The sequence below is a fragment of the Physeter macrocephalus genome, chromosome 14, assembly GCF_002837175.3.
Source record: "Physeter macrocephalus isolate SW-GA chromosome 14, ASM283717v5, whole genome shotgun sequence".
Classification (NCBI taxonomy): domain Eukaryota; kingdom Metazoa; phylum Chordata; class Mammalia; order Artiodactyla; family Physeteridae; genus Physeter; species Physeter macrocephalus.
Genome location: NC_041227.1, coordinates 87,272,073 through 87,294,571, shown reverse-complemented (window position 1 = coordinate 87,294,571; position 22,499 = coordinate 87,272,073). Strand labels below are relative to the sequence as shown.

General features: G+C 42.3%; 1 protein-coding gene across 2 annotated transcripts; it reads right to left on the bottom strand.

Annotated features, from left to right (window-relative positions):
* Nucleotides 1-5,968: 5,968 nt before the first annotated feature.
* On the bottom strand, nucleotides 5,969-22,481 carry SCO1 (synthesis of cytochrome C oxidase 1). 2 transcript variants are annotated; one of them, XR_003682891.1, is made up of 7 exons: nucleotides 22,184-22,481; nucleotides 21,026-21,116; nucleotides 18,115-18,312; nucleotides 17,281-17,373; nucleotides 13,734-13,849; nucleotides 9,527-9,696; nucleotides 8,682-8,765 (listed from the first exon to the last, which is right to left on the bottom strand). XR_003682891.1 is itself a non-coding variant. In XM_007117849.4 (6 exons), the coding sequence occupies exons 1-6, from the start codon at nucleotides 22,457-22,459 to the stop codon at nucleotides 8,631-8,633; spliced, it is 909 nt and encodes a 302-aa protein (XP_007117911.1). In that variant the 5' UTR covers nucleotides 22,460-22,481; the 3' UTR covers nucleotides 5,969-8,630. The 2 variants fall into 2 exon arrangements, 1 of the variants encoding a protein (XP_007117911.1); XM_007117849.4 differs by lacking the exon at nucleotides 9,527-9,696 and having other exon boundaries at nucleotides 5,969-8,765.
* Between the last annotated feature and the right edge of the window lie 18 nt (nucleotides 22,482-22,499).

The following is a 22,499-nucleotide window of genomic DNA, read 5'->3' as shown; positions in this document are numbered from 1 at the left end:
TCATTTGTGACTTGATCCACCTGTTGAATGCTAGGTAAGCACTACACTTAACAAATCATTATGGCCTTGTGATATTATTTTAGTAACAGTAAGACAAGTCTTTTCTCCTTGCTATTATTTTTACTGTCTTCCCTTACTTTCCTTGAACTATTTTGCATATTTATTTTTCCAGATTAATTTCAGAATCTTCTTTGTTGAGCTCCCAAAAAATGCCCCTGCAAATTTTTAAAGTTTATTGAGGTGTGTATGTATAAACAAAATTATACCCTTCATGCCTGTCCCTGTTAAGGGTGGAAGTTGATTCTCTCAGGGCTCTGTAGCCCCACTCTCTTCTGTAACTCAGAGCCTTTCTGGCATCTGAGCTGACCAGGAGACGGGCAGATTTAGCCTCCCTCAACTTCATTTAATTACATCGGCTGTTCTCATCAGCCTGACTGCGCAAGGGCAGGATGGAAGTCAAATGGTCCTCAATCTGGTTTCAATTCAGTACTTGAAAATGTTCATATGGAAATACTGCATTTAGCCTTGATAAAGCCTCACAGGCTAACCAAATAGCCTATTTCTCCTTTTTGCTGGAATTATAGCAACTCAGTGGAGAAACCCTTGGTATCCTATGCTGAACAGAAGTTCTGATAGGGAATGATATGTCTTTGATTAAAAATTTTAAATGGAGTGATCAAATAATTACCAGAAAATGGAATTTGTTTACTTGAGAGATGCTTTCAAATTATGTGTTTCAAGGAAGCAAAATTAATTAAAGAGCTTCCTGGTCAGGGGAAGATGAATTATACTTCATTATTCTTAACTTTTTCTCTTCTCTATTGGGAGAAAATTAGTAGGCTCCGTGGTATTGGGGGCGGGGGGGAAAGCCAATGTGCTGCAGAGCAGTGGTCCTCAAACCTTAATGTGCATAAAAATCACGTGGGGATCTTGTTAAACTACATACAGAATCTAACTCAGGACACCTGGATGGAGCCTGATTCTGCGTTTCTAGTCAGCTCTCAGGTGATCCTGCTGGTCCAGGGACCACTTCTGGGCATCAAGGCTGTAGAGGGAGGTCTAGGGTTAGCTTTGCTGCAGATTTGCAGACAGGTCCCCCTCGGCCCTTCCTCTCCTACACAGCGAGGACATACGGGATGGTCTCTGCCACGTCTGATACCGTGATGACACAACAACCTCACGGTCATCCGAGAGACCTCGGCACCCAGCAGATGCAGAGTCCAAGGCTCTCAAGACTGGGAGGCTCTTGTACCATCTACACAGTTCAGCTTGGCCCCAAACCTCTGCATCATCCCAGTGGAGACTGGATAGGGGGCCCCCAGCTGAGGACCACCCCCTCAAGGAGTACTCACACGGCTCACGTGTAAGGGCAGCGCCTAGGCTTGGTCGATAAAAAGGGACTCGGCGGGCACACGAGTCACCAGCCCCGCAGTTGACAGTGACCCAAAGCTGCTACCTGCAGCCCGAGAGGAAACTGCCTGCTCTCCCCTCCAGTTCGTTCCCCGCTCGGCGTCCTGGGCCCCAGAAAGCACCACGGCCGCTGAGCAAACTGCTCTGCCTCTCTGAGCCGGGCCCGTGTCGGCCCCACCCTCCAGCCCGAGTCACCAGAGCTGCTGAGAGGGGCTGAGGAACCCTCGTCTGGCCGCCTGCATGACCCCCGGCCCCATCCCGCCTCTGCTCGGTCAGAGCTCTCCGAGAGGCTCCTCCAGCCGGTTCTCACCTGCAGCCTGGCGGAGCTGGTAGCTCGCGTTCCCGTGTCCGAGCTACGGTGAGCTGCTGAGCGATGGCCGATGCCTTCTCCACGTCGCACTGTCTTCTTTCAAATGCCCTTCGTGGGAACTCTTCTTCCCCTCCTCAGCTGTGTTCTTTTCTTTTGAGTTATAGATTACAGAAAACCCAATGCAAACACCCGAGGTTTATACCTAACCCTCCTGAGCTATGCAAGTCATCACCCAGAGCCAGCCACAGAGCGTCTCCACGGCTCCGGAAGGGCCTGCGCTTCTCACGGTAACCGCCCACCTCGGGCCGCAGGTGAGCACTGTTCTCATCACCACTGCAGATGAGTATTCCCTGTTCTCACAGCATCTCATCTCATCCTCAGTTATCCCTGTTCTACAAATAAAAAATCCAAGACAAGTGAGTTGGTCTTTCTAACCTGGTCCTGTACCCGAGCAGACCCTGTGGGGCCTTCCCAGAACAGAGCCCCTCCCCCGACCCAGATCCTCCACCAGCCTCTCGTCCGCAGGAGAGTTTTAGCCTCCTAGGCCTTCCCTGAGTTCCAAAGAGAAAAATTAATCAGAGAAGTAAGAAAATACAGATGAAAGGAAAAGAGTCAAGTAAGACAAAATAAGAAGAGTTTAGCTATTAAAGTCAGGGACCTTTAGTTCCTCCTCAAGGGCTGTAGATAATATTCTGAGCCATTTCCTTTGAGCTGCTTTGCAGAGACTGAAACTCCCACCAGGTGGAAGAAGTTGACCGCATGCTGATCACAAGCAGGTAGACTTCAGACCAGCTGGAACCAGGTTGACGGTGTTGACTCTCGATTACCTCGCCACTGACCAATCAGAAGAGTGTCCACGAGCTGATCACGACCCCACAACGCCCCTCCCTCACCCTGTCTTTAAAAACCTTTCCCTGAAGGCCGTCGGGGGAGTTCGGGCCTTTCCAGCACTACCTACCTGGACTCCTTGCTAGGTGCCCTGTGATAAACGCTGCCCTTCACCCACACCCGGTGTCAGTGCATTGGCATTACTGCGTGTGGGCGAGTGGACCCAAGTTTGGTTGGGTAAGAGGCTGACCTGAGTAAAGCCTCCCCCGTGAGTGGGAGTGGTAACCCCTGTGTCCTCCTTGACTGGGCGCAAACACAGTCACACGTGCAATGCGGACAGGACACTCCTCCACGATGAGGTGTTGCAGCTCCCTGAAAGCAAAGGACCCAATTTATAAACCTGACTTTTCACTGACTGGATATTCAGTGATATTAAGCAAAAATAAATATTTTTTGGTGTGATAATGAGATTGTGGTTGTTTTTAAAAGACTGAGTTGGTATCGTCTATAGATGTGCACACATGTGGGACTGGGTGGGGTGGGAATGGGTGGAGGTGTAGAAGAAACAAGGTCAGCCGCGTTGAGAGTTACTGAAGCTTAGTGACGGGCGTATCAAGTTCACTAAACTAGGCCACTCTTTGAGTATGTTTAAAATTTCCCACAATAAAAAGGAAAAAGAAAACTCAAGTTTTCCTTCAATTAAATATCCACAGAGATGTTCTCCTGAAGTATGACACAAAGGGAGTGACTTTTAAGACCCCCTAGGAGGGGCAACATTAGCGCCCTCAGACTCCTAACGTGAATCAAAGCAACGGTCATGGTGGGCGCCTGGCGAATGGATCAGATGAAGCTCTGCCCTTGGCCCTTCTAGGGCCTCCCCGATACTCAAAATAGAGCCAGAGTCCCTGCCATGGACTCCAGTGCCCAATGAATGTGGCTTCCGGCCCCTCCTCCAGCCTCCTGCCCTCCCTGATTCACCAGCCACTGTCACGCTGGGCTCCTTGCTCTTCTTGAGCGTCCCATGCTCACTCTGGGGTCAGGGGCCTCCCCCCAGATACTCACATGGCTCACTCCCAGTTTCCAAATGGTCACCTCCTTAAAGAGTCCTTCCATGACCAGTTACACTAATACCCATCCTCGTGCCGCTCCGCGGCATGTGGGATCCTCCCGGACCGGGGCACGAACCCGCATCCCCTGCATCGGCGGGCGGACTCTCAACGACAGTGCCACCAGGGAAGCCCGCCCTTACCTTCTTTTATTTTTCTTCCCCACTATACGATTATCTGACCCCACTTTATGCATTTATCTGTTGATGGTCTGTCTGCCATACTAAAGATGAGCTCCCCCAGCTAGGAGAGTCCCCTCCTGTCTCCTAGCACAGAGAACAGTCCTGGCATGTGGCAGATGCACGATAAATACTGAAGGAACAGACGAACAGGCTGCTGAGCACAGGTGGGTGTCCTGGGGCCAGAGGAGGAGAAATGCTCGCTCATGACCTGTTGTTGGACCCTCGAAGGCAAGTAAGCACCACCCTGTGAGCCAAGCACAGGCAGAGATAGCACAGAATTAAACCAACTTGGCCCAGACTGGCAGAAGCTAGGCCCCAGGAAAATCTGAGCAGCCAGACACAGCAACTGGCCCCTTAGGTCAAAGGGGGAGTGACACTCCATTGTTAAAGCCAGAAATCCTTGATAGGAACAGTCACAATCTGACGGAGCAGCTGCACCTGTGGTCAAAGCCCTCGCTGCAGCCAGCAGCCCTCCAACAACCCGCTGTCCTGAGCATCACATTCTAGAACTTGGAGGACTGCCCTCCTCCTTGGAAGACTCAGAGCCGCTTGAAGACTAACAGGCCCCTGCGCCCACCCCACTCCTGAGGAAGAAGCTGCTCTGACCGTGTACTCATGCCCTGCTGTTCCTGTCAGGACCAAACGCCCCAAAACTTCTGGTTTCAACCTGATGGTTTTTTTTTCTATATTTGAATACCACTTAAGACAACAGGTGTGACGTGTTCATTAAGGCAATGTAACCAAAAAGCTCCAGGCTCAGGTATGTATGGGGGTGGGGCGGGGACAGGAGATGGGGGAGTTCCAGGAACTAGGATACTGCAAGGCAGGCTCCAGTGTGGGGAGCAGGGGGGTGGAGGCAGGGTAGAAAACACTTATAATCAAACCCACTTGCTGACACCACCTGTTAAGCAAGCCTCAAATCACTGCCCTCATCAGGACCAAAAATAACATCAGCCATCACTTCCTGAGCATGTGCTGGTGTTCTACACGGCTTCTCTAACCCTCACCCCCACCTTACCACACCAGTGCTATTATATCCCCAGGTTACAGGTAAGAAAAGTAAGGCTTCAAGAGGTTACCTTAGCATCGTCAGGATTGAAACCAGGCTGGTTTCAGGGCAATGAACTCCTGAGGAGCAACGCACGATGGACGGACAGGCTGCGTGCAGGCGCCGCACACCGGCCACACCTGCAGGGGAGCAGCCCGAGTCCGGCCAGCTCTGAGGGTCACCGGCCGTGTGGTCCCCAATTCCACGCCACCGTTCCCAGAGAACGAAGTCTCTCCACCAACACGCCTGAAATGATGCCATCAAGCAACAATGGTGAGGCGACAACTGAAGTTTGCCCTGAAAACTGTTTTTTTTTTTCCCTCTAGTTAATCCACTACCTAACCTTGGCAAGAGGGGGCTATTTCGGGCTACCTTAAAGTTTAATAATATAATTACACAAAATATAACAAAAATAACAGCTACATAAAAACTGAGCACTGTGCTAGTTGAAGTGTTCATAACTGGAGCCTAAGAACACAGCCTGTTGGGTCCTTAATACTCTGGAATGATACCCACCCAACACTAAACAGCACTTGCCTATGAGGAAGGTGGGGGAGTGCTGGTTAGAGAGACTTGAGCTTGACCTGCCATGTCTAGTTTTTTAAAGGAATACATTGGTGGATTTCCACTACAATGAAAGATTAATGTTGAAGATCCAAAGGAAATGCATCCAAATAGTTTCCTGGTGGTGGAACGATGGTGGTTTAAAAATTTCAACTTTTCTGTATATTCCAAATTTTTATGTTATCATCATGGAAAGACAAACTTTAAAGTACATTCTTAAATGAATACAAAATACCTAAGTTCTAAAGAGGGTATTAAGGAACACGTGGCTAGAGGTTATTAATGGTACCTCATTAATAAATAGGAATAACCACCCATATCTTTACAGAGTAATGTAACGAGTAAAATGTATCAGCTAAATGGATGAAAAATGCTTGTGTGTGACTGCTCTTGGAAAGGGTAGCTCTCTCACACACACAATTTAAATTGTGCTATATGCAAAATAAAACACCTCTTTAGAGCACTGTTGGCGATTTGAAAATTTTAATTTCTTTTAACCTTGTATTTAAAAACAATGAGATATTTTACAGTCTCTCACGCAGGTGCATTCACAATTTCAAATCACTTACTGGGTTCACGTTAGCCGTCCAACCCACACGCGCTTTCTACTGGTATTCAGTGAGTCTCGGCTTTTACACCTGAGGTATCAGCTACCTCACGGACAGCCAGATGCAGAAAGTACTTCCGGGCCTGCTGCATGGACAGCATTCTTATAATTTTCAAATAAATGCCATTTCTTAAAGTATTAATTCCACTGAACAGTCCAGCAAAAACACCAAACCCACCAGGTCAAGGTCTGCAAGTGGCACTTTGTTGAGAGGCAGCCTTGATCTTAACTTCCTGAGGCTCACAATGGAAATGCTGCCCGATGGGTACACAGCGCCCCCGTTTTGTCTGGGTTCACAAGGTCCCCACGAGTGCCCCACAGCACTGGGACAGGCAGGGACCTGACTAGAAATTGGGACCCAAGTTCTAATCTAGATTCAGGAGAGAAGCCAGCACCTTAATCTCTGGGATTGTCCGCTCATGAGTAGAGAGATTTGGATTGTCATCTCTGAGGTGCCTTTCCCTGCTTCTAAGCCTTTAAACTTGACACTGGAATGAAGAGCAAATAAAAGGTTTCTGCAAAAGCTTCTGTTCCTTTTCTGGATCATGACACAAGCTCTAACCTGTAACAGCTGAGAATGAAGACTGAATCTTCTCCGGCACAAGCTGCTGCAAAGTGATCCACACAAATGTTCTGTGGCTTAAAACAGACCATCTTTTAAAATGTCTGGCATTTTAGATACTTAAGATCTTTGTTACATGTTACATGAGAGCAGTCTTTTACTAAGTTCCTCACCTTCTTGACAAGGTTCCTAGGAAAGTCATTCCAAATCAACTAGTCCTGAGTTGAAGTTTATATAAACTAAATCTTGGTAATTTTTTAGTATGGGAACCTAAAAGGAGAATGGCACTGTATGAGTTTGCTAGGGCACTGTCACAAAGTACCACAGCACCGGGGCTTGAACCACAGATGTTTATTGTCTCAGTAGTTCTGGCGGCTATAAGTCCCAGATCAACGGGTCGGCAGGGCTTGTTTCTGCAGGCCTCTCCGTGTCTTCACATGGTCTCCTCTCTGCCTGTGTCCCAATCTCTTCTCATAAGAACACCAGGCATGTTGGATGAGGGCCTTTCCTAAAGGCCTCATTTTAACTTTATCACCCTTTTAGAGACTGTCTCCACTGGGTTAGGACTTCAACAAACACATGAATCTGGGGGAAAGTTCAGCCCATAACCACTACAGAGTTTACATGACTTTTCTTTTTCACATGCCTCGACATAAATATCTATAGTAGGTTTGAACATTAAGTATTGAGAATTTAAAAACCAGAAGATAGCGCCGTGTCACGTTCACAGAGCACAGAACTGATGTGCAAGGAAAGCCCATGTACTGAGGAGGCGCCACACCTGTTACGGTTTGTTGAGACTTTCAGAGGCTTTGCAGCATCTTCAGGTGGCGAATGGTGATAAACGGTCAAGTCCAGACAGCAGGGAAGTTAAATTCAGAAACAAAAGCCAGCATCTTCCTGAATGGCTTTCTGCCTAGCACTTTGTGGATGGATGCACCAGAAGATGACGCACCTAACTCACCCAGATCCAAACCTGCCCCCCTCCACCCTCAAAACAGTCTCTCGAGGCCCCAGTCCCCCAGCCATCGCATCAGAGGTACCTGGGGTGGCAGGTGTGAACGTAGGTCTTCGCATCCTTCCTCAGCTCAGTGAACCCAGCCCTGGGCCCGGGAACCTGCACTTTAACAAGCACCCACCTACCTGCTCCCTCGAGTCTGGGGGTCTCAGCCCAGAGAGCTATAAGCTGCCATCTCTGCACCCACAAGAAAGGCCACGGTTGTCCAAGCTGCAAAACTGAGCACACCTTTATTTCAGACAAGTGCAATCCAGTACAGGGAGGAAGGTACTCTGTACACACTCATGATTTGTATCCTCTTATACCCATTTGGCAGGTCCCTGAAAGCCTGGAACGTCATTCAGCTAAAAATCACATGAAAGATCCCTAAGGAATCTGATCTAATGGTTTGCCCCAAACAACAGATTTTCTCTCCATTGGTAAAATCAGCACCTGCTGACAGGGGAACACAATGCAAACCTGACAGTGATTTTCATTAACAAGCAAGACTACACTAATACTTTCAAGCATAAAGATTAACTGTGAATGTCAGAGAGCCTAATTTGATTGTTGTCAGCCACCAAGAACTCAAAGAGGAAAGCAAGGTCACTATGGAAGTTACGCTCTTCCTGGAAATTCACTACAACCTGCCAGAGCAAGAGTCCAAGACACTGGAGGGACAGCCATGCTGATCAGAGGGCTCTGCTCACGTGGAGAGACCCCATGGCTGCGTCTTTTCCGGCTGTGTCCTTCCCTGAGGTCCATTCCGCTGGTTTCATGGCAACTTGGTCCTCTGGTCTCAAGGCGACCATTTGGGAGACTTCGGGTTGTAATCTTTACAGTTCCAAGAATCCATCCTTGCTGAACCCAAGAGCAGCATGCCCTGCCCAAAATTTAGGCGTTCTCCTGGTATGAAGGCCATTCTGTAGGCTGCATGTACATATAAGCATCGGCCCCTATGGGAGACAAAGCTTCCTTCCTCGTTAGCAGAAGAGCACACGGCCGCGCTGCTTTGGCTAGCTCTTTTTCCTGTGCTCCCTCATGTGTGCAGCAATCAAACCAGCTATTTCTGCATTCTTCTTGTTCTGGCCAAAATAATCTAGAAACTCACCATCTGGTCCTATCAAGTACATTATAATTGTATGATCCACCTGCAGAGAAAAGAGGGGGAAAGAGAGGATGACAAAAAGTTCACCAAAATAAGCTGCTTATTTTACTGAATAAGTGCTGCAGGATAAGAGACTTCACATTACTAGTTAAGCAACCTTTGTAGCATCTATTATTTATGGAACAGGCCTAAGTCTACTATACTAAATACACAGCAACGAATTATCTAAAATCTTTCCAGAAATTTGCCGACTCTTGCCTGACACATCAGCTAGAACTTGGAATTCTTTTGGTTCAATCCTTAACACACTCATCCACACAATTTCTGAAAAAAGAATGCACTTCTACGAAATGGCCACTGCCAGCCTTCATGAAATAGCCAATGCTTGTGGAACAGCAAAGCCTGCTTGGGAAGAGCCTACATTTATGAGTAAAATATTTCATCTGACCCCTTAACCATATTTTAAAGAGATACCACACGGGATTAAAAGTGTCGGTGAAAAATACTTTCTTTATTAAGTTCTTGGGTATATTCTTTTATGTTTTAGGAAGAGCTGGTTATCATTCAACGGGCTACATTCTGCTGACCATGTTATATTACAGACAAAAACAGAAAAGTAACCCCTAAATATATAATATATAAATTCTAATACAGTATTTAGTCCTCATATTAGTGACTCAAACGAAACATGACAACGAGTGTTGTCCTCCCCTAAGAAATGTTACTATGCTGAACAATCCTACCTGAAGCACATCACCCAGAAGTTCCTCAGGAGCCGTAAGTGCTACACCCCCAAGGATTTACCTTAAATCCATTATCCACTTTCATGGCAAAGTTCTTAAAGTGTTCCTAGCTCCACCTAAAGTTTAGACTAGCCATCAATTTTTTTTAGTTCTATGCTTCCACAAATCCAATTTTAAATGAGTTGAAGACTTGGCACTTAGAATCCTTGGAATTTATTCCAGGCTTGATTGCTGTTTGGCAAGACAAAAAGAAAGACAGGAATGCGATCATACATACCAAGCTGGAGACACCCCAAATATACCCAGACACATGATGTGTCTGTTAGGTTTTTGTGCTTTTATACACACACATTCATAAAGAGAGAGTAAACAGAAAAAGCCACTTGCTTATTCACATAAGGAAAGAATGCAGACCCAGAGGGCTCAGACAGCTGGTGATCTTGATGGGGGTTGGGAGTAATTCACTGAAGGAGGACAGGGAACCCACGTTTCTCCAATTGTCTGACAGAGTCAGAACCAGGTCTCCAGGTGTCTCTTAAAGCCCTACTCCACAGCTTACACCTCTCTTTCTCCCCATTTCTTCCTCTTTCCTATTCTTTCTATTCTCTCTCCCCCTTAAAAAACCAGAATTTCAGTGTGTGTTGGGCTTATTTTATGAGTGTTCTTCACATAAATTACTTTCTAATACATAATAAACATATTGTTCTACTCAAACTGTCAAACTTGTCAGTGGTCATGTCTCAGTGTTCACTTGGGTTGTGGGCACAGCAAATCATATGTAAATAAGAATGAAAGAATACACAGTAAATGTATACAATGAAGTCTTCCACTCCTTCCAGACTCCCTCAGTTCTCCTCAGAGGGTATCACCAGTTCCTGCTGTTATTCTTCCAGAGAAACTCTGCATCTATTAGCGTGTCAATAACCACCTATTTCTTTTTAGACAGAATTAACAACACACTATACTTGTTTCTTCACTTAGCAATATACTGGACGTTGTTCTGTATCAGTACATATTTAGTAGCCTTTTAAAGAATGGTTGCTTGGTTTTCAGTCTTTTTTTTTTTTTACAAACAATGCTATTGGTTATCTCTGTAGGACAAATTCCAAAAAATGGGGTCTCTAACCTAAAAAGTATTCCACTTTAAATGCTGATGATCCTGACAAACAGCCTTCTTATGAGGATGTATCGGTTTAATTCCCATCAACAATGCATGAAAGTGCCAGCTGGTCCAATTTCACTCCAACACTGCAGCATTTTCTCTTTTCCTAAATTAGATTTTGACAATATCTTTGGCCTTTCTGATCTAACAGGTGAAAAATGGCATCACATTATACAATTCACATTTCTTTCATTGTGAATAAAACTGAACATCTTTTCTTAGGTGTGAAAGCTATTTGTATTCTTTTGCAAAAGTATTTCCTAATTAATATTTAGAAAGTAATGTAATACTATACATATAACGCAATGATGTGCACATTTAGCTTTCAGTGGAATCCTAAACTTTGGAACCTGGGTTACATATACTATGGGTCAGAGGATGCCACTCATATTCGAAGCCAGAAGCTCACCTCTGTTGCTATCAAGATTAAGAAAACTTCATTCCTTTATATCTCAACCTTTAAGGTACTCCCTCATTCCCTACATGTCCTTAAATCTTAAGAGAAGTTTCCTATACCATCTTGCAGATTAAAATCTGTAACCTCAAGGGACAGAAGTCATACTAATGGAAAACCCAAGAAGCTGGAGAGTGTCTCCCCCTACTGGTTGATTTGGCAAATGTACAGCAGTGAACTCACTGATACTTATCAAACATCACATTCTTATGGCAGTAGACCAGTATTTATTTGTCAAAATGGGGTCTGGGATGGGTTCTAGAGGATCCAAGAATCTCCGTAAGACGTACATATTTACATCTTGATTTTTAAGACTAAAAAACTTAATATCCATATTCTGGATTATCTGCATGGCTACCTTAGAGTGCAAATCTCAGTGCCCAAACCTTATTTGATTTATGTTTATGAGCTCACTGGCACCTCGCCGTATACTGCTGGTTACGGTCAGACAAGAAAAAGATGCATTCTTAGTAAGTCAAGATCAATCAGACCAGGTAAGCTACACAATGAAAGGTTTCAAAGTAATTTAAATAAAAAACCATGAGGGGCGGCTGACTTTAGAGGTGGGTGTCTCAAATCACATTCCCGTGGTGAGCAGTGGTTCGGTTTCAGCCAAGTGTCTCTTATTATGTTAACTGAATGTTTTACTTGAGTTTTATAAGTTGTTTGCTCTAATTTGTAAAATTTATTTTAACTCTAGAATTATGAGCTATAAGCAACAAGACTAAAGGGTGTTACCTAGTTTACAACTGTACGTATGTAAACAATATAATAAAACTATTCAGCAATGGAAGTCAGATTGACTAGCTCAACTGCTCCCACTATCATCATAAGTTAAACCTCAAAACCAGTCAATACAACTCTCTTTCATAGGAAGAGTAAAGAATTCTGAAAAGCTCTTGTTTCTCCACAGCTTCCTTTCTGCTCTCCTCTCACTCTTCTCATGCTGCTGGTGTGACAAGAGGAAACCACAGTAGGGTCCCTCTACTTTCCTTAAACTTAGGGTGTAAGAAGAAAATGCTAATTTTCTTGTCTTTTTCTCCCATGAGCCCAAGTTTCCCTAAATCTATGAGGCACCAGAACTAGAAAATAAGATTACTGTGTGGGCTTAAGGCAAAGGGACCAGAAACGTGCTTTTAATTTAGGCCAAAGGCTACAGTGCTGGGACTTCCCTGGGGGTGCAGCGGTTGGGACTCTGTGCTCCCAGTGCAGGGGGCTTGGGTTCGATCCCTGGTCAGGGAACTAGATCCCACACGCATGCTGCAACTAAAAGTTCGCATGCCACAACTAAGAAGCCCACCTGCCGCAACTAAGACCCAGCACAACCAAATAAATAAATAAAATATTAAAAAAAAAAAAAAAAAAAAAAAAAAGCTGCAGGGGCACATGTGCTCCAGGTTCAAAAGTGGTGAGGAAATCACAGTGGGCCGTAGAGACAAAGCACCACAGTGGGATGTCCCCTCTGCATGTCACTCTTGGGAGCTGGCCATGGTGTTGCGGGAAGAACAACGACTCAGGATCCTGACCATCTTTCCTTCTACAAAACCAGCTCTGCAGCTGGAAAAGGCTCTTATGATTAATCACTTTGTCTAACCAATACTATAGAGAAACTAGAGCATGACAACTGAGGAAAAAACCTGAAATAATACTAAAATGCAATGTCAACTCTTCACGTGATAGGGAAAAACGTCCACATTGAGAAGGAAACTGGGTGCGTAGGGGTGGCGCTTATGTTTCACTGTGAAACCACTGACAAGAAGAGGAACAAGGTGACCCAGGACTCCTGGGCAGTGCCGATGAACGTGAAGACGGCTCTTTAATGTAAGAGCTACAGAAGAACAACCTGATAGCATTTGTTCTTCATCATTAAAAAAAACTTTATTAAGTACCTAATTATGCAGAGCATAATAGCTGCAAATGCAACTAAACACAAAATTATGCAAATGCATAGCTGGTATGAAAAGAAATCTTATGGGGAGTCTAGTTGCCTATGGCTTTCTTTTCTCTTGCTTTTCAGAATTCTTACTCACTTAACCCAAAAACACAGTTCCCTACGGCCTAACACTACTTCTCAAAAGGAGTGTATTTCTTATACCTCTTCATTGAGGGCAGAGAAAACCAATACAATGTTTATCAACTAAAATGAGCTTTGCCCCAAACGATTATATTATATTCTATTGAATCTAAGATATCTGATTTTATATTGCTCTATAATTTTATATGCCACTAGAAAAGCAGGCAATTAAACTCTAAGAACAATGATATATATATAAATTATATATATAAATATGTATTTATATATATTTATATATTATATATACTTATATATTTATACATATAATATATAATTATATAATATATATAATTTATATATATCATTGTGTATATATATCATTATATATATAATTTATATATGATTTATATAATTTACATATATATAATTTATATATATATATAAATTAAACAATCATCCTTCAAAAAAAATATATACTTCTTCTATCCTTTCAAACACCCCTAGTTTAAGGAATTTGCTATGATCTCAGATTATCTTTCGTTTTAATTTCATTTTTAAAGCCAGTCATCACGGAAAGCTACATGAATGTCTGGGACCTGGGAGCCTGTTCAGGTGTTGAAAGCTGTGCATTTGCTTACTATGTAGTCCTCATCTTCGTCCTTGGGGCCAGGGCTGTAATACACTCTGAATGCTCTGGCCACCTGATCGATCTCTTCTTTTGTGCCAGTTAAGCCAATCAGTTTGGGAGAAAATTCTAAATAAAAAATGAGAAAGACAGTGAAAAAGAAGCAAGCAAAACAACCATCCTTACACTTCAAAAAACAGTATCAGTTATACAGTAGCCCTACTGCCACTTTCTTCCTGTGAGTCCCTAAACATTTCTTCATGTTTCAAAGAAAAACAAATTCGCATAGAACAAATGAAAATTCTCCTCTGTAATATATGTCACATTCACCAAGATAGATCACACTGGAATTAAACTAGAAATCAATGGCAGAAAGATATCTGGAAAATCCCCAAACGCATGGAAATTAAACACACTTCTAAATAACACATGGGCCAAAGAAGAACTCTCAAGAGAAATTTTAAAAATATCTTGAATAAAATAAAAATGGAAACACAACTTATTGAATCCATAGAGTAGAAAAGAAGATCTAAAATCAATAATATAATAAGTTTCCACCTTAGGATCTAGAAAAAGAGCAAATTAAATCCAGAGTATGCAGAAGAAGAGAATTAGAGCAGAAATCAATGAAACTTAAAACAGGCTATTAATAGAGAAGAGCAATGAAACCAAAAGTTGGTTTTTGGTAATATATAAGTCAAATCCTTTCATGACTAGTAAAGACCTGGAGGGAACATATTTTAATTATTTAAATCACAATTTTTGTTAATTTAGTGGTTCTTAAATATTTAGGTGTAGTTCTGAGATATGCTGAAGTTTAAAGATATTATTATGAATTAAGCACGACAGTTTTCCATGGTATCATATGAGAAAAAAGTTTGCTGACAATTAGTTCATACCAGATCAAAATACCTGTATCTCATTTTCTAACACATAATCTCACAGCATGCATTTGCTATTAAGTTTTTGGAATTTATGTAAGTAAGCTGGGGATGTCACTTAAAACACCTGGATTCATCAGACTACTGAGCGGAGTCCAACATTTAACAGCAGTACCTTCTTCCAAAGGTAGAGGTAGCCTATTTTTATTCTTTGGACTAACTCATTCTAAATTGAAAAACTGCTCAGATACTGAAAGAGCAAGGTGGCTTGTTCTTCTTCCCTACGCTCTGACTAAATGAAGAGAAGGTGCGTGAAACCTGAATTAGTTGCACATCCAAACCTTTTCAAAAAATTGTTGAAATTGCAGTAATTTTCTAAATACCAACTTAAATATTTAAAAATCCCCCCCAAATGCAACTAGAAATGATCACATCATCAATCACTGTATGTACCTGCTGATGAAGAATATTACCATAAGGTTTTGTTATTTCCATTAGGTACGGCAACTCAAATGTCTACTCATTTGGGGATTTTCTAAGGTTTGGTTAATATGTGATAATAAACAATTGCCAATACGACACACATTTAAATTGGAGATCATTTATCACCCAATGAGTTATACCTGCTTTTTACTGCTTTAGAAAATAACGATGCTATTGCTCAAATTTCTGACATACCTGTAAACTGTGGACATAAATTCTGCTTATATATAATAAAAACTCTAAAACTTCAACGAGAAAACAAACCTTTGTAACCTTGGGTTAGGCAAAGACCTCTCACATATGAAACCAGAAAATTATCTATAAAAGAACAAGCTAATAAACTGAACGTCATCAAAATGGAAACTGTTCTTTCAAAAGCCATGGCTGACATGACAAGCCATAGACCGGGAGGAAATATCTGCAAATAATATACCTGATAAAAGACTTGTATCAGGACTATAAATAATAAATAAATAAGTAAAAATAAACGGCCCCATAAAAATGGGTAAAAGATGTGGAGACGCTTTACCAAAGAAGACAAACAGATGGCAAATAACGGCATGAAAAGATGCTTAATGTTAAAAGTTATTAAGGGAAATGCATTAATAAAACCACAATGAGATACCACTAAGCACCTACTGAAGTGGCTGAAATTAAAAAGACTGACCCTACTAAGTGTGCGAGGATGTGGAGGAGCTGGAGCTCTCATACGCTGCCAGTGGGAGTGTAAAAATGTACCACCACTTTGAAAAAAATTTGTCAGTTTCTTAAAAAGTTAAACATTCACCTATCATATGACCCAGCCACTCCACTCCCAGGTATTTACTCAAGAGAAATGAAAGCATGTGTCCACACAAAGACATACGTGTACATGAGTGCTCAGCAGCTTATTTGTAATAGCCAAAGACTGGAAATAACTCCAATGTCCATCAATGGGATACTACTCAGCAATAAAAATGAATGAACTATTGACACACGCTAGACCATGGATGAATCTCAACATAATTACACTGAAGGAAGTCATTAAAAAGAAAGAGCATATACTGTATAATTCCATTTACATAAACTTCTAAAAATGCAAACTAATCTATATTGATGGAAAGCAGATCAGTGGTTGCCTGGAGACAGGAGGTGGGTGCAGAGAAGGGACATGAAGGAGGAATTAGCAATGGCACATGGAAGCTGCTGGGGGTGATGGATTTTGTTCAGTCTGACTGTGGTGATGGTTTCCCAGGTGCACACATGTGTCAAAAGGTAACACACTGTGCACTTTAAGTATGTACTCTTTTTATATGTCAACTATCTCTCAATACATGAGTTAAATAATAAAATATACACCAGGTCTTACATAAGACACATTTTAAAATAACTCAAAGTTTTAGTGGATATGCATTAGAAGGTATCATACAATAAAAATAAATAGAAACTATTCATTAGTCCTTCTGACCAGTAGCTTAAATCAATTCCACCATAATTAAAATGGAAATTCCTGATTTTTAAGCACGCATGTTCCACACACTAGTACAACAACAAAACCTGTCTGATCAGATTTTTATTCTCATCACTTTTTTTCAGCTGAAGAAACTTGAATTCAGAGAAATTACCCAAGCTCATAAGAACCTTAATATTCACCCTTAATTCTACCATAATTTATAGTCTTTAAAAGTACCTTCTAATAGTTTTTAAGTGCATGCTGAGATGTTTGAATTGAAATTCTTCCTTAAAATGGTTATAAATGTGTTTATCATTAATATTTTAGATTTATAAAATATACACTATGAATTCAAAATGTGCTTATATTTAATAATTTTTCTTTACTCTCTCAACGAACATACTCCCAGAATGTCTGTATGTCCTAATTTTACAAAGGAAAGAGTGAGGTACTGAGCTGGAATCAGAAGCAATGTGTCCCCTCAATTCAAAGCTCTCTTTACTTTGTTGATATATGAAGGCCAAGTTCAATCTTTCCTCTGTGACAAAATAAAGAGCCCTGTACCAGGAACTGAGAGGTCTCTTCCTTATTTATTTACTTGCCGGCCACAATCACAATTCTGAGACTCTTTTCATCCACCTGTAAAACTGGTGACAGTACCATATGTCCCCCGTATCTTACAAAGCATTCCAAGGTCCAAATAAGCTGATCTTTCAAAAACTGTAAGAGCTAAACAGATATAGAGTATTGTGAATAAAACACACCTTTTACATAATTTGCGATGGCTTCTTTTGTGTCCCTCTCCGGGTCAATAGTGATGAAAAGTGGAGTTAAATCTGGCAGAGTTGGAATACTATCTGAAAGAAAGTTCTCATTAATCAGTATTCACATTCTAAGGGAAAAGACAAACAGCAATTACAGTAGCATGTAGGGAGTGCTACAGCAAGGTGTTAAGGCAACACAGAGGGACATCTAACACGGATGGGGAAAGGGATGGGACAGCCTCCAGGAAAGGCAGATATATACACATCTGTGGTGCAATCAGATAGATATCCTATCAAATACCTGCACCCCTGCACACATGCTGTTACTTAGAATCACATCACATGGATATCCTGTCTCCTAATCCAATGCAATGTTTGTAGGATTCCCCCACCCCACCCACCATTTCTCAAGGGCAAAGAAACTATTAATAAGGACTGAATATCCTGGAATAATTCATTTTAAGAAGGATGTACATCACAGATCATACCACAGATTTCCTAGTCTAACCATCAGTCACCAGGGAAAAAGCAATGGCAGTGTCAGTGATGAAAGGCTACAAAAAGAAAGGGACACAAAGCAGAGTTAAGGGAGACCCAGACCACACCAACATTTTTAAGCAACCTAACATTTAGCATCAAAACAAGCTTCCTTTGGTAAAGAATAAGGTCATGGGAATCACAGCCACTAACAAGCCTAACACTGAGATTTTATGTTCTCACAAACTGAAAAATTACAACCCTCCACCTAACAGTAATATAAGAATGTGAAAAGCATAGTAACATTAGGGACATCAAGTAAACATACTTTTTTATAGGAAGAGATGGCTTTCTTACCTATTTCATCCACAACTTGAATCATTTTTTCTAGTTCTTCTGGACAGATATCAGGGCAATGAGTGAAACCAAAATAAATCAATACCCATTGACCCAGGTAGTCCTTATCAGTTTTGGGCTCGCCAGTATGAGTTGTGAGGGAAAATGGGCCCCCAAGTAAAGGCTTTCCGATGCTTCGCTGCCGTTCCTTCTCCAGCTCTTAAACACACACGAACACACACCGAAGGGGGAAAAAAAAAAGTCAATCTAACCACAAGTCCTCAAATGCCTTATCTATGGTTCATTCTATACTACTGACTGAGGGCACAAAATGTGGAAGAAATAGCCTCAGTTTTCAAGAAGCTTAAAAAATCTTTTAAGAGAAATAAGCATAAAACAATAAAATAAAATCAAACGCTATTGTATATAGTAAGGACTACAAGAAAAGAAAGTGGTAAAACTATTTTCTTCCTCCTCCAGAACAATTCAGTCCTTAGCCATCAGGTGTGGCCACGATGGGGGTGAGGGCACAGCAGAGCAGAATGTCTGAGCCCAAGTGGGCGAGGTGGGTGGCCTGGCAGTGGGTGTCTGAGCCTGAGTGTGCTGAGGAGGGCAGCTGCGTGGGGAGAGGACAGCAGCGACGGGAGATCAGTTACATACAGGGGCTTGACCAAATAAGTAAATACATTAAAGAGCTACAGATGAAAAAGGAGTGAGAACGACAGAGGAGAGAAAACTAGAATGAACGCTGAAGTATTGGAAAGAAATGGGAGGTACAATACAAACTTATAGTTTCAATATATATAGATACAGAAATAAGTATAGATGTAAATAAACACATCTCTCTCCTAGCTCTGTCCACTGAAAGGACCCAGGGGCAGATACACCCCAATGGCAATGAGCTCATATCCTGACTTCTAATATCATCCTCCACTAAAAGGAAATGAGGCTTTTTAGAGAAACGGCTGATACCAGGACTGGGGCAGAGAAAGTACATGAACCTAGAACATCCTTTTGTGTCAGAATTAAAGAAGAACCCAAAGCACATAGGAGGCATATCAAAAGGAAACAGAAGCCTGTGTCGAAGGGGCTCCCACTGACCAATCTGGGACAATGTGAGCGTCAAGCCAAAGAGAATAATGGATTACAACTCACTGGCTTGCTAGGAAATCATGAATCACACTGATATAAATAAATGAATTGAGAGTTTGATGGGGAACAGAATATTTACATGTATAAATACATAATATTTACATGTGTAAATATACATCACAAAATACACACTAATTACATTTTCAGTAGAGAAGCCTGACAGACACCACCTTAATCAAGTGATCAAACTGAACTTAAATCCGTAATGGGACAAACTGAAATCATATGACACCTGACTAAATGCAATGAGAACACAGCGTCCTGAATCTAACCATGAGAAAACATCAGACAAACCCAAACGAAGGAACAGTCTACAAAATAACTGGCCTGTAATCTTCCAAGCTGTCAAGGTCATGAGAGTCGGGTAAAGGCTGAAAAACTGTTACAAACTGAAGGAGACCAAAGAAAAAACTAGGTATGAGGTGTGGTTCTGAACTGGATCTTTCTGCTATAAAAGGAGGGCATCAGTTGGGACTTCCCTGGCAGTCCAGTGGTTAAGACTCTGTGCTTCTACTGTGGGGGGCATGGGTTCAATCCCTGGTTGGGGAACTAAGATCCCGCAGGCCACAAGGCACAGCCAAAAAAATAAAAAATAAATAAAATAAAATAAAATAAATAAAAGGAGGGCATCAGTTGCACAACTTGAATGAGGTCTGAAGATTGAACGGTGTAACATATAGATGTTAATTTTCTGATTTTGATGGCTGCATTGTGGTTATGTTGCAGAATGTCCTTGTTTGCAGAAAATACACAATAAAGTATTTGGAGATGATGAGGCATCATGTCAGCAAATACTCTCAAACAACTTACGTACACTTTTAAACCTGTTTCATAATACAAGTTTTTATAAAACAAAATTATTAACTGAAGGTGAAATTCCAAACTAATGTCAAAAGAAGCTTGGCTTTTTCTATAATCATCTCTACCATTACTTTCCTAGTTTGTCAGATTTGTTTCATTTTGAAATTGAAGAAACTTAACTGCTTATTAAAATATGAAAATCATATCAATAAAACACTGCTTGTTACACAAAAGAAATATACCTGTATATCAATATGGATCTTATATTCCTAAAGTTCTAAAGCCTATGAATTTTCATTCCCAGATGTAAACATTATCCTTTGTATAATGTCATCAAAAGAGACTCTCTAAAGAATCAAAACAGAGTAAGTGATACTTTAAAGATTTACTGGAAACTTCTAAAACAATTCTTAAACGTCCTGAAATATTCACTAAAATATAAAGTTCTTGTAAACAGTTTCTAAACACTCCGAGTGTTAGTCCAGAGCAGTTCCTTGCCGTGAAAATCCCTCTGGCCTGGCAGAACCTCATCTAGTGAATCCTTCACTTCTGTGTCTGTTTCACTGTCATGGGCGCCTCAGTGGCTGGACTGCACCTTAGTCATCTTTGCACCCTCTGGACTTCTTACTATCTACATCCAGATCTGTCCACAATAAGTCTTTTCACATGGTTAGACAGTGGTGCCCTGAACAGATAAGACAGTGGAAAAACAGGTGAAATCCAAATAAAGTTTGTAGTTTAGTGAACAGTACTGTATGAAGTTCAATTTCTCTCTTTTGATAAATTAGCCATAGTTATACAAGATATTAACATCAGGGGAAGAAAGGTGAAAGATATATAGAAACTGTCATTTTTACAACTCTTCTGTAAACCTAAAATTATTTCTAGATAAAAAGCTTAAAAACAACAATGACAAAAGGATGCCAGTCCACAGCCAGGAAGGATTTTACTCAGCACTGACCAGATGGTATCTACTTACTCTCTGTCTTTTCTTTCTTGAAGTACTTCATCCCAGCCAGTAAAACTCCTCCAACAGCAAATGTGATGGCTAAGGACTTCCAGGAAACAGGCTACTGGGGCAGAGATTTCAAAAATAAAAATGCTAGAAAGATGCAAACATTTAATCACACTAAATTTATTACAGTAGTTTTTAAGATACCTACACACAGGCCTCGATCTTATTAAATGGACAGCATGTTTCACGTTACTTTGGGATGAGAAAATACTGAAAGTTTCTGGGGATGCAGTTGCAACTGGGCTCCTAACACAATTACAAAGGCACTTCTTTCCAAGGGAAGGTTTCCTAAGTCGAATTCTTTTCAGGTGGAAAAAAAGACCCAAGGCTCAAGCACCATGACTGTTACCACGTGTGACCCAGATCCCAACTGCTGATTTAAAAACCCGTTAATCACCTGCCTGTGCTGATATTGAGAATACATAGAAATAAACCAAATAAATTTAGGAGGTTAACCTAACTCTGGCTTCCAAAAGTAACAAAGCCAAAGTAGAAGACAGCTAAAAGTGGAACGTCTTGCAAACTGCATCATTATTTCTTTGTACTTTTTCCAAGTCCCAAGATAAATTAACTCATTAACCTTCCCCCAGCTCCGAAGACCACTTCTCTTGCCTATCACTAGAGCCTACCGGCTCTTAAGTTCTTTTGGGGTCAGAACTAGAACCCGGGAGAAACCAAAGAAAAAAGGCATATCCAGCACGCCACTACGGCCCACATGTGCTCAATTTCAGCATATACACACCAGGCCCCCGAAGGGAGAGCCAAGTGACAAATAATAAAAATGCTCTGACGCTTCAATCATTGGAAAAATAAGGTTGAGACGCCCCCCCACTCCTTCGCTTAGAACACCTGAAACTTACTTTCTTGGCGCAAAAGCTAACTAAAATCCAAGCCCGGGTATCTAACCACGTGGAGAGGGTGTCGGTTCTGAGGTTTTTACCGCTGAGGGTCCGTGCAAACCCGAGGGAAATGCGGGATGAGATTCTGTGACCCAGGGAGGTCAACCGGCGGAGTGGAGGACAACTTGAGGCCGAGTGGTTTCTGAGGTTATGACCAAGTGAGATGGGAAGGGCGCGCAGGGTTGACTGGCGAGCAAAGGCAGGGCTCCAGGTGTGCACTCACCCGGGGCTGCGAGGGGTCTCCGCCGCCCTTCGGCTCCGGTCCTGACGACCCGGGCGGGAGCGGCCTCGCCGTGCTGAGGAGCCGGCACCGCAGGCAGCTGCCAGCGAGCCCGGAGGCCCGCCACGCCTCCTCTGGCGGCGCGCGGAGCCGCCCCAGCATGACCTTCGCGGTCCCCTCCCCGGGGTCCCAAACCCCGAGGCCGCGAGGCAAGAGAGACCAAAGTTTGCCACCCGGAAGCCGCATTATCCGGCCGGGCGCGCGCAACAACCCCGCCATGAGCTCGAGAGACCGCGCCTCCTTTGCCCCGCCCCTCGAC